The 15,147-nt window shown below is 38.0% G+C and overlaps 2 protein-coding genes across 6 annotated transcripts in view; both read left to right on the plus strand.

The window, feature by feature from the left end:
* Nucleotides 1–7,831, plus strand: part of PTPRR (protein tyrosine phosphatase receptor type R) — a 268,355-nt gene extending 260,524 nt beyond the window's left edge. For all 5 annotated transcript variants that reach the window (XM_061129965.1, XM_061129956.1, XM_061129968.1 and 2 more), the window contains one exon: nucleotides 6,648–7,831. In XM_061129965.1, the coding sequence (XP_060985948.1) occupies nucleotides 6,648–6,741 (94 nt within the window). In that variant the 3' untranslated portion in view covers nucleotides 6,742–7,831. The remainder of the gene's footprint in view (nucleotides 1–6,647) is intronic.
* A 586-nt stretch (nucleotides 7,832–8,417) lies between these two features.
* The window catches only part of PTPRB (protein tyrosine phosphatase receptor type B), a 124,733-nt gene continuing 118,003 nt past the window's right edge, over nucleotides 8,418–15,147 (plus strand). The window contains exons 1-2 of the mRNA XM_061129936.1: nucleotides 8,418–8,556; nucleotides 9,799–10,194. Of these exons, the coding sequence (XP_060985919.1) occupies nucleotides 8,502–8,556; nucleotides 9,799–10,194 (451 nt within the window). The 5' untranslated portion in view covers nucleotides 8,418–8,501. The remainder of the gene's footprint in view (nucleotides 8,557–9,798; nucleotides 10,195–15,147) is intronic.

The raw sequence follows: 15,147 nt of genomic DNA on the forward strand, positions 1-15,147 counted from the left end.
AGTCTAAGGACACCCTCCTTTCCCACACAGACACTGTGGTAGAACCCTGGGCTCCTGGGAATTCTGTGAATAGCCTTTGGCTAGACGTTGACAGGCTCTGACTCATTTGATCCTCACGATCTTGATGAGGTTTGTCATTTTACAGTTCAGGAAAATTCAGCTGGGATAGCGTAAGTGATTTGTTCAAAAGCCTGTAGCTGGTAGGTTCAAAAGCAAGGATTCAAACTTGAATCTGTCTGACTCCAAGCTTCATTCTTTCTACTAGGTCATCTACCTCCACTGTAGGTGACTCTTCACTAGTAGGTGACTTCTAGGCTGGTTCATATTTAAAAACATATTTTAATTTTTCCATCTAGGCTGGTAAGTATTCTTACCAGTATTCACTCCAGTATTCTTGCCAGAAAAATCCCATGAACAGACCTGGTGGGCTACAGTCCAAAGGATCACAAAGAATTGGACATGACTGAGCAACCAAGCATATCTAGTCTTGCCCAGCCCGAGCAGTATGGCAGAGCAGTCTTCTGCCAGATGTGCTCTTAGTCCTGTAAGGTCCTCAGAGGACTCATTCCAGAGCCTACCATCCAGCCCTGTTTGACCAGATAGTGCCAAAGAATAGCTAACACGGTGGTATCTGCAAGTGCTTAGCTGTGTAGTAATAAATATATTTAAATGGGCTGTTCATTTATATCTCACAACAGTGCTATAAAGCAGGTATAGTTAGATGATTACCTCATCATTTTGCAGATGAGAAAACAGCACGGCAAAGATTATGTGATAAGGGTAAAGCAGCTAATAAGTGGTGGAGACACAATTGGTCTTGAAAGTAGTGTATGATATCTTTTTACCTCTTAACACTCTTTGGTCCCTACTGGTAATGAACTTGATGCTTTGGCATCTCAAGTTTTTTCAAACTCACAATGACTCTCATGGTTAACTGGGTTGCCTTGCCCTGCTTTTATATGGACTTATTCATTTTTGATAATCTAATTCCCATTTGGCAATAGGTATTGTACCTTAATGTGTTATACCCCCAGGAAAAGACTTGTATCTAAACAGGATTCTCCAAGGAGAGACAGTGCTTTAAATACAGTATGTTGGGTAATGGTGGTGATTTTGGCAGGCTGCCTGACTGATGACAGTCTTTCTCCACTGAAGCATCATCTTAATCACCACAGAACTCTTAAAATCTTAACCTTGGTTGAGTTTTTAACTATAATCTGTTGGAGATCAAGGATTATTTAGTGCCTTCATAATTGAGTTGGCTTATGCCTTTTATGTGGTGTTGGAGAAGACTCTTAAGAGTCCCTTGGACTGCAAGGAGATTCAACCAGTCCATCCTAAAGGAAATCAGTCCTGAATATTCATTGGAAGGACTGATGCTGAAGCTGAAACCCCAATACTTTGGCCACCTGATGTAAAGAACCGACTCACTGGAAAAGATCATGATGCTGGGAAAGATTGCAGGTGGGAGGAGAAGGGGACAACAGAGGATGGGATGGTTGGATGTCATCACCGACACGATGGACATGAGTTTGAGTAGGCTCCAGGAGTTGGTGATGGACAGGGAAGCCTGGCGTGCTACAGTCCATGGGGTCGCAGAGTCAGACATGACTAAGCGACTGAACTGACTGATGCCTTTTAAAGTATTAAAAAGAAAATGTTGGATGATGCCTTTTAAAGGAATAAAAAGAGAATTCTTGCTTCTTACCTTTAAGGACCAGCTTGCTCAGAAACTTTACATCAGTAATATAGATCCAAACCTCAGCATGTCCTTGGAGCCCTGTCTGACCTGAAAGGTACCTGCAGTCTGAGTCAGAGTTCTCCTGGAGGCTGAATTAGTATGGGACTCTCTTGAGGGTTCATGATTAATCTTGCTATGTTCATTTATTCCATAAATATATTTTGTTTTAGGCACTACATTAGCTTCTTGAGTATTTTTCACTATGGTCAGCCTATAAAAGACTATAGTTGTCTTGTAACAGGATAAATAAAATCTGCAGGTTAAATTATTAGAATTTAAGTTCTTACAAAGATCAGCAGTGTTCTACATACCAATATATGTAATCTGAAATAATATTTTAAAAGATGATTGTAATGAGTTCCTGATTTTGAGTCAACTTCCAGTTAATGCGTTCTGTGATGCCCCTTCCCTTCTTTTAGCCTAGAGCTTATATGTTTTCATACTACATGAGACAGCCTGGCCTCAGTAACCTACTTGACAAGTATTTACTTCAGACTAGTGAATGTTTTCCACTTTTGAAAATATGCACAAACTGTAACATCATGCCTGCTCTTAAAGGACCTAAAATCTAGTTAGAAATAATTTTGAAATGGAATTAGACAGTCTATCACATGATATCAAATTACTTGTAGTCAAGACCCTGTCTTAGCCCAGTCTTCTTCTACTCCATTATAAATGACAGATAAAAAGACACAAGGCATGCTTGTTAACTATCTGGGAGACACCAATCTGGGGGTGAGAATAAAGGCTAATATACGGAATGATAGAAATAGCGATGTCAGTAAATAAGAACTTTGTGCCGAAACCAACAAGTTGAATAGGAATAAACAGAAAGTTCCGTACTTAGTTTGAAAAAAGTGGAAGAGAGCTGTGATTTTCACATTCAAAAATAATCCTGTGGACTTTTTCTTTATCCCAAACCTTCACTCAATATCCTAAAATACTTGCCAAGCACCAGGCACTCGGTAGCCACTGCGGGATCTTTCCACCCAGCGCACCTGCAGAAGCAGACTCTTTGGCTTATAACATGCAGCTAGAGAGGGAAATATTCCCACTGACTTGATCTCATCAGGAGTAGACACAACACTCTAAGAAGGTCATACTTGATAAAACAGCCTATAGAAAGCGGAGGCTAGACTGGGGAGTGACGGGGAAACCAGGCTGCATAGGAATACTGAGTGACCACAGGATGTTTAGTCTAGAGAAGAAAAGATTATGGGACTTTGATGGTTGTTTTCCAACACTTAGAGAGCTATTGTGTGACTCTTAAGAGGAACCTTAAGGCTTTTAGGGTTATTTCAGTTTAACCAATGGGGCGGGTGAAAGTTAAAGAGGAGCAGACTCCTTCTGACATCTTCAAAAGTTTTCCTGCCAACCTTGGCAAAGGCTAAGTACCCCCCGGCAGAAACTAGCTGGCCATCTACCATGTAGACCTCTCCCTCCTGGAAAGGCAACATTTTGTTGGCAGTTGGAATGCATCACCTCTGAAGATCCTTCAGATGCCGAATCTTTCCCTTTTATTTTTCAAAACAAGTGAGAAGTAACCTCACTTTTCATACACCTCCCTTAAGCCTTGATATGCACAAGAGTTTTGCTAGTCTGCAGCTAATGAGTTTATTTCCTCATCTTGTCCACCTTCGCTGGCAGAAACACCATTTGACTTAGTTAACAGAATATCATAGTAAGTATACTCCAAGCATTAAAATTACACTGCTGACCTTTCTGGGGTAAGATGATGATTAAACCTAGACTGAACCTTCATTCATTCAACAGTTGGACATGTAAATACCAATGTTCACTGGAACATATAAGAAGGGGGAAATCTTGTCTCAAAGTGAAGTAAATGGTGAGAGGAAATTCACAGACCAGAGTCCAGGAGACTGAGCACTTGTAAGGCTCCACAGACTGTCTGCAGCTTAAGGAGGGAGCCTAATGAGCTGTGCTGATGCCAAAGGAAGGGAGGTACCTCTCAGCTCCCTAGAGCGGCCTCAATATTTCCTGTGGCTGGCTCTCTCAAGCCTCACAGTCAAAGCCAGCATCTTCCGGACACCTGCTGTTTTTAGGTGTGCCCAGATGTCATCATCCAGCTGAGAAAAGTCATCACCTCAGCTGGCCACTCCTGTTGTCGACTTAGGATCAAGGAACGCTTTGACCAGAGAGCTGCCTTTAGTACAACAACATGTGCAATTTTCTATGGAAAAGGAATGATGATATATTTCTGCCAATGAGTTGCAGTCACGAAAAAAGTCATGTATTTGCCTCTCTATTACCAAGTACATCATTTGGGCATCCCATCGAAAAAGCAAGAGAGTTCCAAAAAAACATCTATTTCTGCTGTATTGACTATGCCAAAGCCTTTGACTGTGTGGATCACAATAAACTGTGGAAAATTCTGAAAGAGATGGGAATACCAGACCACCTGACCTGCCTCTTGAGAAACCTGTATGCAGGTCAGGAAGCAACAGTTAGAACTGGATATGGACCAACAGACTGGTTCCAAATAGGAAAAGGAGTACGTCAAGGCTGTATATTGTCACCCTGCTTATTTAACTTCTATGCAGAGTACATCATGAGAAATGCTGGGTGGATGAAGCACAAGCTGGAATCAAGATTGCGGGGAGAAATATCAATAACCTCAGATATGCAGATGATACCACACTTATGGCAGAAAGTGAAGAACTAAAGAGCCTCTTGATGAAAGTGAAAGAGGAGAGTGAAAAAGTTGGCTTAAAGCTCAACATTCAGAAAACTAAGATCATGGCATATGATCCCATCACTTCATGGCAAATAGATGGGGAAACAGTGGCTGACTATTTTTCTGGGCTCCAAAATCACTGCAGATGGTGATTGCAGTCATGAAATTAAAAGACGCTTACTCCTTGGAAGAAAAGTTATGACCAACCTAGACAGCATATTAAAAAGCAGAGACATTACTTTGCCAACAAAGCTCCGTCTAGTCAAGGCTATGGTTTTCCCAGTAGTCATGTATGGATGTGAGAGTTGGACTATAAAGAAAGCTGAGCACCGAAGAATTAATGCTTTTGAACTGTGGTGTTGCAGAAGACTCTTGAGAGTCCCTTGAACTGTAAGGAGATCCAACCAGTCCATCCTCAAGGAGATCAGTCCTGGGTGTTCATTGAAAGGACTGATGTTGAAGCTGAAACTCCAATACTTTGGCCACCTGATGCGAAGAGCTGACTCATTTGAAAAGACCCTGATGCTGGGAAAGATTGAGGGCAGGAGGAGAAGGAAATGACAGAGGATAAGATGGTTGGATGGCATCACCAACTCAATGGACATGAGTTTGAGTAAACTTCGGGAGTTGGTTATGGACAGGGAGGCCTGGCGTGCTGCAATTCATGGGGTCGCAGAGTCAGACATGACTGAGCGACTGAACTGACCTGAATTGATTGGCCTGTTTAGTATAGTTGAAGGATGAGTGTTTCTAACTTAACACTGCTGTTTAAGAGGGTGAAATTGTACTGCTTTACTACCTTGTAAGCTTATATTTATAGAAGTGGGCAAGTAAACCTAGATATAAGCCTAATTTTAGTTATTACCATTAACTAGAAGTTACATTATAGTGAGGCAATATATCTCATTTTTAAAGTTGAAGTGCTGAAAGTCCTAAAATCAATTATTTTGAATGGTAACAACAGCCATTAAGAAGAACTAATAAGTTTAAAATCGGTTGTAGTATTGGTTTTGGAGTTATGAAGACTTTATAAGACTTCACATAGTTACTAATAGGGATGCATTTACTCAGTGAGCAGGAAAAATAACATTTATACAACTATAGTAGCTTTGCTAGGTAAAGGAACCATTATCAAAAAAAATTCAATATACCTCTTTTATGTATAAATGTATAAGGAGCAGTGTTATTACTTCTTATGAAGTTAGGTGAAGTGAAGTTGCTCAGTCGTGTCCGACTCTTTGTGACCCCATGGACTGTAGCCTACCAGGATCCTCAGTCCATGGGATTTTCCAGGCAAGAATACTGGAGTGGGTTGCCATTTCCTTCTCCAGGGGATCTTCCCGACCCAGGGATCGAACCCGGGTCTCCTGCATTGTAGGCAGACGCTTTACCATCTGAGCATGAAGTTAGGTACCTTCCACTAATCTAAAACATATGGTACACAGAATAACTAGTGATGATAATGACATTAACTAAGGGGGGAAAAGCAAGAACCAATTCTCTTTTTCCAACTCATTTAAGGATCTCCTGCTACTGTGTTTAAATACCCAGCACACCACACCCAAAATTGTTTCCCCATAACATACTCAAATAAACCATTGCAAGGTAGTTCTTTTAACTTCTAGAAAGAGCAACATTTTACAGTTGAGTTTTGTTTAGTAAACCTATATCAATCAAATCCAAGTGCATAAATCCGTATAACATAAGAAGAATGATAAGGCACCCTAGAAGTAATACTAACACTCCAAATAGAAGTGAATTTATTTAACCTTAGCAATAATCCTGTGAGAATAATCCCATTATTCTCCTACTTTAATAGCAGATGAAACTGAGACAAAAGCATTTTAAGGAACTTGCCCAAGATCAATTTGCCCTCGCTAAGACTAGGCATCAGAGGGATTTGAACTCAGACAGTCTGGTTCCAAAGTTCAAGTACTTAACCATGAGGCTGTACTGCCTCCCCAGTAATGACGTTGGTTAAATTAATCAAATGCCTATTGTGTAGCAGACACTGTGTTAATCCCTTCATATATATTAGCATATTAAAATCATCTTTCAGGTCATCTGGACATAGGAAAGAGGGACAACAAAAGAATTACCATGTCAACTGTTCTGTGTGTCTTTGGCGTAGCACTTTCACTTGAGTGTGGTCTCTGCATTACTTGAGATGGTGGGATGTTAGCAATAAGTTATATTATCTCTTCCTTGCAGGGGTGGAATGGTCCAAACCAGTGAGCAGTATGAATTTGTTCATCACGCTCTGTGCCTGTATGAGAGCAGACTTTCAGCAGAAACTGTCCAGTGATTCTCTGAAGACTCACCAGACCTTTGATCTCTAGGGGTGATTAGCTGATTACCCACTCAAGGCTTCTGGAAGGAGCTTCCCGCAGTGGAAGGGAAGAGAAGCCATGAAGCCAAGTCGGGACATGGACTGTGGAAGATGGCAACATATTCAAGTCCTCCAGCCTCTTGTGTATATGAATGCACTTGTAAGCATCCCCTAAATTATTTTGAAGGTCCTCTGCTGATGGAGGTATGGTTGATTTCTCACACCGCTAAGGAGGAATTTGTTTTGTCTGTATTGACTATCTGCCACACAGAATATATGTATGAAATATACGTCATCAGATGATACCTTGAAGAGCTGCTGAAGAAATTATTATTGTATGTTTAGATGCTTTAATGTTTGCAAAATCTGTCTTGTGAATGGACTGTCAGTTGTTAAACTGTTCCTGTTTTAAGTGCTAATTCCTTCTCAGTTACCAGAATCTTGCTGCTAAAGTTGCAAGTGATTGATGATGGATTTTTAACAAATAAGTCTGTGTTTTTGGAAAAAAAATCAAAAGCAGTAACTATTTTATATGGAAATGTGTCTTGAAAATATTACCTATTAAGTGTGTATTTATCAGTACCTCCTATCAAACAATTACAGAGCACAATGATTGTCATTGGGTATATATGTATTTACTCTCTACTATTGAGCATAGAGGTGGTTTCTGCTCCAGAATTCTATCCACTGTATTTCTACATTGTGAGTCATTTTACTTTCAAAGGGAAAAACAAATTTGTAGCAACTATGATGTATTAAGAATTTTAAATACTTGTCTCTCTTTTACTAAGAAAGAATTTTTGAATATAATGTCTACCTGAAATCTCTCTCCCAGTAAAAGGCAGATGCCTTTGAAATTGATGTAACCTGTCCCATTTCCAGTGGTTCTTTAAAAGGATGCTGCCATGGATATCCTTAAATCACTGAAACGATTTAATCCTCAAGAGACAAAGTTAAAAAAAAATCTACACTCAGCAAACACTAGATGTTCTGCTCACATATGAATTTTTAATGCAACTATGTTGACTTTGTTTCCTACTGCCAATAAACTACTCTTAATACTAAATGTTGAGTAAGGCATGTACTTTTTTTTTCCTTATTTGGAGAGAGACCATTATCTTTTAGGGAAAGCCTGAAGTCAACAGTGTGATGGGTGTAATTTTAGTCTGCCTCTCCCCAGTAGAAATGACGATTTCAAAATGTAGTATTGTCATCACTTGAGTGATAATGATCTAGAAGTGCCATCATTATGTGGTTTTCCTCAATAGACTTCCAGCTATCATTATACACACAGTACATGTTTATGTCTTCATATCACTTGTCATAGGCCTTCATAAATTACATGGTTGGTGTTTGTTCGGCAGAATCACATCACCTGAAGAGATGTAATGCTGTAGGAACATTGAATTACCTAAGATTACAATTCTTTTCCCTCTTGAGCTTAGTCATGTGGCAAAGGGATGGTAGAAGAAAACTTATACATTTTATTCTGCTCCTGGGGGCTGGAATTTTTTTGACATAAAAAAAAAGAAGTAATCATAATCCCTTCTTTCTAAGGAAACAGACAAAAGGACAACTGGTGTAAAACTTCCCCCAAACAATTCAATAGGAGGAAGTGCTCGTCACTGACTTTTCCCCCCACCATGAAGGCACATTTCCTTCCTAGTCTTTGCTTCTCTTATCTGGGAGAATTTTTTTTTCCCCCAAGCAAAGCATGAACAGTCGTTAAGTGGAAAATGGAGGCTGAATTTTACATGGCGATTCTTACCTGCTTCATCTTCGTGAACTCAGGTGAGTGGATCTGCCTCAAGTTCCCTGAGGCATTTCTTCAATAGCCAGCAGAGGAGTCTCTGTCCTTTGAAAAGTCTGTGAAACAAAGCGGAAATGGAGCCAGGTCTCCATGGCAGTTTAGCCAGAGACGATGAGGAGGGGGAATAAAAGGAGCCTGTGATGCCCACATTTTGTTGAGATTTCTCCCCAAAAGAAAATAAATGGCCTCCTCTGGTGTCCTCCAAATGCCTCAGGCAGCTCCTGAAATGGCATCTGAATGGCAGAGACTAAAGCAGCCCCAAGGTGGGGAAAACGTATTATTATGTAACTGTCTGTGGCATCTTTCTGCTTTTTCTCTGTCAAGTTATAGTTTGGTTTCCTTTGTGTTAAAGAGAGAAAGTATAAGAAATATAATTAAAGGGAGTTGAGGAACTGTGGTGGGTTTTATTTGGAAGTTGTTATTTGGAACGTCTGAATATTTTAATGAAATAGCTGAGAAAATTAAGTAAAAGCACCTTGAAGATGGTGCTTGAGCCTGAATATTTCACTTTTTAATCTGATGTTTAACAAGTGGGTATTCAGTTTTCTTTCATTAGCATTTGAGGGAAGACTGTAGATACTGTCACAAAATAGAAAAATACTTCTCTATAGTATTATAAAAATTCAATTTGTGATAATCAATACTTTTATTAGTTACTATTAGCTAGGAGAATGTGCTTAGAAGAATGGAAAATTTTGTTTTATTTTGGGATAAATATACCTAATTTTCAAAAATTGTATTCAAACGCATCCATTTGTACACAAACACTTATAGCAGTGGTAACTTAAGAATTGGAAAATGGAGTGTTTCTTTAGAGTGGAGAATGGAGGTGAGGTGGAAGGAGTGAAATGGTTAAAATGGGAATTGGATTTTATATGACTTTAGCATATTAAATATTTGGGCTAAAATAGCTCACCGTATTCTTTGGATGGTTTAGTTTCTTTTCCAAGCTTCCTTTCATTATTTCAGTGGGGGTGTATTTTCTTCCCTAACCCATGTGAAAGGAAAAGAAAAGAAGCTAAGTGTGACATTTTTGCATTGTCTGTTTTGGGAGTTTTAAATCACATGTGTTGAATCTGGAACTGTTCACTTTAAATGATAACAATTGCAAAAGATAAGTAAAGCTTGCATTTTGACCAGGCTGATTTATGGGTGGGTTGCTTTGTTTTCTGGTGGGCTTTATGGTTTGTTGCATAGCCCTTGATGAGCTTCTCATCTTCCAGAGGGGTTTCAGATTGTCCATGTCCAGAAACAACAGTGTCTTTTCAAAAATGAGAGAGTGGTCATGGACTTGTGCAATAGGACAAACCAGAACCAGCAGTGGATGTGGACTGAGGATGGAAAGCTCCTTCATGTTAAATCTGCTCTGTGCCTGGGCATCTCCAATTCCTCTGGTGGCCCTGGCCGAGCCGCCATCTTTGCCCCCTGCTCCCAGGCTCCTCGATGGACTTGCTATGAGAAGGAAGGGTTCCTTGAGGTGGAAAATGCCTCTCTCTTTCTCAAGAAACAAGGCTTCAGAGTAGTGGTCAAGAAGGGCAGGAAGTACCTCCATAGCTGGATGAAAATAGATGTCAACCAGGAGGGAAAACCAGTCAACGAAAGCCTCTGCTCTAAAAAAGGTGAGTTCTTCCTTTCAGAATTGATTCTGAAAGTTCTGTTAAATATCTTGCTGTTTTGCATTCAAGGGAAGTCCACATGCTCCAACAAAATTCTTATTGAAGATTCATAAGCGAATGGAAATGGATTGTGTGGTACACACCAACTTGGAAAATTTCATTATCTTCGTTAAAATAAGCCCATCTTTCCTTTTTCTGTCTATCTCTCACGCTTCCTTCCTTTTTTTTTTTACTTATTTTATTAATTCAACAAATATTTCTTGAGCTTCTCTTTTGTGTCAAACATTAAGCACTTTGGCTAAATACTACTAGATGTGGGAATGTAAATCTGTGTATAGTATACACAGGTAATGACTAAAGGCAATGATAAGGAAATTAATAATTTTGCTGATGTAGACACTTCTGTTCTCTGATTATGAGGAGTTATTAGAACATCAAAATGGTGCTTGATAAGACTGGGAAGATAGTAAGTTATGCTTTTGCAAATCTCTTGTACTAATGTTTAGGGGTAGATTTTTTTGGAGGTAGTATCTTTGACATGTTAAGAACCAATGTGCAGCCACAGAATTTTCTAATTTGTTGATCATTGATGAATAGAACGTAGATAATGGACATATAAAAACTTGTATACACATGCATAAATTTCTGGTACAACATACAGTTCAGTCCTAGACTAGGAATTTTTATTTGTCAATACAGCTTAATTTTCTGTTTTACTTAATCATTTTATTGCTTATTTACTCCTTTATTAGAGGTTTGCTTTAGGAAGTCAGGAAGGATAAAAGAATTGCTACATACTAGCTATAAATAACTGGAGAATTATCTAGAAATGAAGCCCTTCCTTAAGATTATAATTTGTCAGGGTAAAGTGAATTGCCCCAAATAATTAAATAGCAGAGGTATAGATTAGAACCCAGGTTTAATTTTTTTTAGCTTTTTTTTTGTATTAGAGTATAGCCTATTAACAAATAGCGTTGTGATCCTTTCAGCTGAACAGTGAAGGGACTCAGCCATAGATACACATGTATCCATTCTCCTCCAAACTCCCCTCCATCCAGACTGCCACATAACTTTGAGCAGAGTTCCATGTGCTATATACAGTAGGACTTTGTTGAGAACCCAAGTTTCTTGATTCCTTGTCCAATATATGTTCCATTTTACAGTAGTTTCCACAGGCTTATCCATAAGATTCTTGCCCAATTTGCTACATTCAGAATCACCTGGTGGAGAGGAGTAAAATGAGTCATTGCCATCATTTCTTCCTTTACTGTTGTCTCCAAGATTTGATTCCAAGAAATCTATATTTGGGCATGATACTGCATGCTTTTTAAAAAGTTCCCCAAATGATTTTGATTCATAACCTCATTTCAGGATCAGCATCCACTGTACATTTAAATATTTTAATTAGGTCTTGATTTTTGAGAATTACATGAGTTTTTTCACCACACTGATCTTTGAACAGTTTTAAGTCACTCATTCACTAAATTAAACATCTAAGTAAGTGCCAATTAAATGGGCTCTTCTACAGTACAAGAGTCTCTGTTCTTATAAAAACTTCTGATATGAGAATAAGATAAGAAATATAAAATTTAATTATGAAATTCAACTTTATCAGGGAGAATACATCACATAGCACCATCCACACAGTTCCTTTCCTGTAGTTCATCTAGCTAGATCTGTCCTAAACAACACAGGAACACTGTAAATATTTTGGTTGTATGGTGTATGGTTATACCCAAGCAGTGAGATTCCTCCCCAACTCCCAATCAAACCTTAGAAGAATATTCTTTCATTAGAACTTTTAAAAAGCACATATGAATTCAATAGATATGGGTTATTCAAGATAGAAGATAATTCATGGAAAAACTATTTCTTTTAACCTTCACACAAAACATGTCTAATGATATACTTCATTTCAAAAGTAAAGTAGATATAATAGACCACTTGCAGTTAACCACTGAACATGCCATATCCAAAATGCCTGATAATGTGTGTTGGGGGGAAAATGGACCTCTAGGAAAAGCAAAGTTAAAATTTGAACAATTCCAATACAAAAAAAGTATCATATTTGAATAGACATAGGTGCAACATATACTTTTACCTTCTGTTAGAAACCAACAGACTTTTTTCTTCTCCAACTGTACAAAATGATATTGGTTGACCCATAGCATGAACACTCACTGATTTTCTAGAGAGTTCATTGTGAAATGTTAAATTTCATGTAGATGTTTATAATGAATGAATTCCAAATGCCTTTTCTTAAGAGTTAATAAATACTACACTTTTAAGTAGCACAAATATGCATGTTGTTCATTCAGAGGATGTATTTTTTTTATTAGGCTCATCAGTAAAAGCATACTTGTGAAGGTCAAAACCTGGGTTATATATTTCATATTTGTTTCATAGAAGAAACATTCATAATGCCATTCAAGTATTTAAGTAATGTTTCTCTACTACTTTCTAGGTGCCAGAACTTGTGCTAGTAACTGAAGTAGCCTACACCAGTGATTCTCAACCCAAGTTTTACATCAGAATACAGCAGGAATGTGAAATAGTATTAATATCCTGGCTTCATCCTCTAGGTCAACTAACTCAAGGATTATATTTTTAAATACTTCCAATATGCAGCCAAACCTGAGAATCACTAAATATGTCTTGCTCCTTAGGATTATGAGAAGGCAAATAAGTAAATAGTTAGTTATAATAGAGTATGAGTAGAAAAAAATTTCCCTTCCTTCAATATATATTCTTGCCAATGTGTCACATTAAATGATAGTGTTTTTTTTACTCGATACTTCTTAAATTTTTTAGCGTTTCTTTGAATGCCCACTGAATTTTGTCATAATTAACTGTGCTTCATTCTCACTAAGATGTCTTTTTTCTTCTTCCTCTCCTTTACTCAAGTCCCTCCATAATAGGATGAATCAAATAGGTTTCCAAAGTGGGTCAAAATTCAATTCAAAAATTAATAAGGAGGTTTTTAAGAGAAGAACCTGTACTAGCGTCAGGTTTCCTCAAATAATCACTGTTACTGCGATGATTTTTATTAGGAGAGGAATGTAAAATTGACCTATCTTTTCAAATTTTCATATAATTTATATTTCTTTAAAACCCCTTAAAACAACCATTTAATGGAACAAATAGAATATAGTTTGTGAGTGAAAGTCTCTCAGTCGTGTCTGACTCTTTGCGACCCCATGGGCTATAGAGTCCATGAAATTCTCTAGGCCAGAATACTGGAGTGGATATCCGTTCCCTTCGCCAGGGGATCTTCCCAACCCAGGGATTGAACCCAGGTCTCCCACATTGCAGGCGGATTCTTTACCAGCTGAGCCACAAGGGAAGCCCAGAGTAGAGTTTAATGGGACCTAATTCATGGGAATCCAATTAAAAAGAATATATAGATTATGTAGAACCAGGATCACCAGGAGCATAGTAGATTACCAAGTTAAAGAAAAGATGGATTTAGATTTTTTACCATTCCCTCTGAATTTTAAGTTTACCCTTAAAGACTATACTACATAAATTCATTTTGGATCCCTCCCCCACAAAAAAAATAATAATAATGTATATGGTAGATAGACTCTTACTTAAAAAAAAAAACTTTAAAGATCAAGTTTTAAAATTAGAACTTTATAGCTATTATTCTGAGTAGGGAGTAATAAAAAGCATTGCTTCCAAAATGCCAATATATCTAGCTGAAATGACAAAATTTCCTTTTTCCTATATATTCTTTTGTCAGTCAGTTGCCAGATATCCAGCTATCTGGAAACCATCTTACCTTCAGCAATGTGTCAATAAAATAAGTGATGGACAGATTCAAAATTTTCCTCCATATAGCCACATCTTTGGAGTCACTGTATTGAGTATAACTTTTAGAAATATTTTGTGTATTGTTTCTCAGTCTCTATAAATTCACACAAGGCAGTCATCAATAAGGCAATAAGGAAAAACCAAATTTTATTCTATTCAACCGTATAGCAATTTTATATAATCACACATTTGATTTTTTAAGATTATTATTGCTTTAAGAGTAAAAATGCATTCTGAGGTCCAAATCTCTAATTTACAAACTTTTGAAACCTGGTACTCCTAAGGGTTTCCTGCTAGCAAAAATCTTACAAGCTAAAGGAAAAGTCATATCAGCTTACACTTTGGGAGAGGGGTACTTGTACATTTCTAGGAAAGTTCACTTAAAATTCAGTTAAAAATTTTTTTTTCTCCATGACTAAGTCATTTGTATATACAAGAGATGCAAAAGAAAAAAAGTTAGACTCAACTATTATGCTATAAGCCTCTTCAGAGCAGAAATCATAACTTAGAAATCTTTATCTCCCTTAAAGGTAATCTTGGTTCCAATGGTCAACAAGTGCTGGCTAAATGTGTTTCAACTTCTAAAAGGTGTTAAATATCAGAATTACAGTGATTCCCAGTTGGCTCTTCTGTGGTAGAGAATCCAGGAGACAAGGGTTTGATCACTGGGTTGGGAAGATCTCCTGGAGGAGGAAATGGCAACTCACTCCAGTATTCTTGCCTGGAAAATCCCATGGACAGAGGAGGCTGGCGGGCTACAGTCCATGGGGTTGCAAAGAGTTGGACACAACTGAGTGACTGAGCATGCACATCACAATAATAGGGAACAATTAAGGAAAGTTACGGACTACTTTTATGCCACTACTGAAGTCCTGATTAGTGGTTTTTCTCTTCTTCCCAAATTAAGCAGAATTTTTAAACCCACCAAGCCATTAACAGTTACAGGATCATCTAGTCCAACAGGAAAAGTCTTAGCCCCACAAGGAGACAACACAGGTTATGGGGACCGAATTATTGAAGTTTTATGGCCCTACACAATATGGAAAATAACTCATTCATTGGCCCCCTCTTTTACATGAGAAACAGAGAAATCTTCTCAAAGGATATTACATATTTGCAAGCATACCTAAGCAAATAATCCTT

Source organism: Dama dama, chromosome 3, assembly GCF_033118175.1.
Source record: "Dama dama isolate Ldn47 chromosome 3, ASM3311817v1, whole genome shotgun sequence".
Classification (NCBI taxonomy): Eukaryota; Metazoa; Chordata; class Mammalia; order Artiodactyla; family Cervidae; genus Dama; species Dama dama.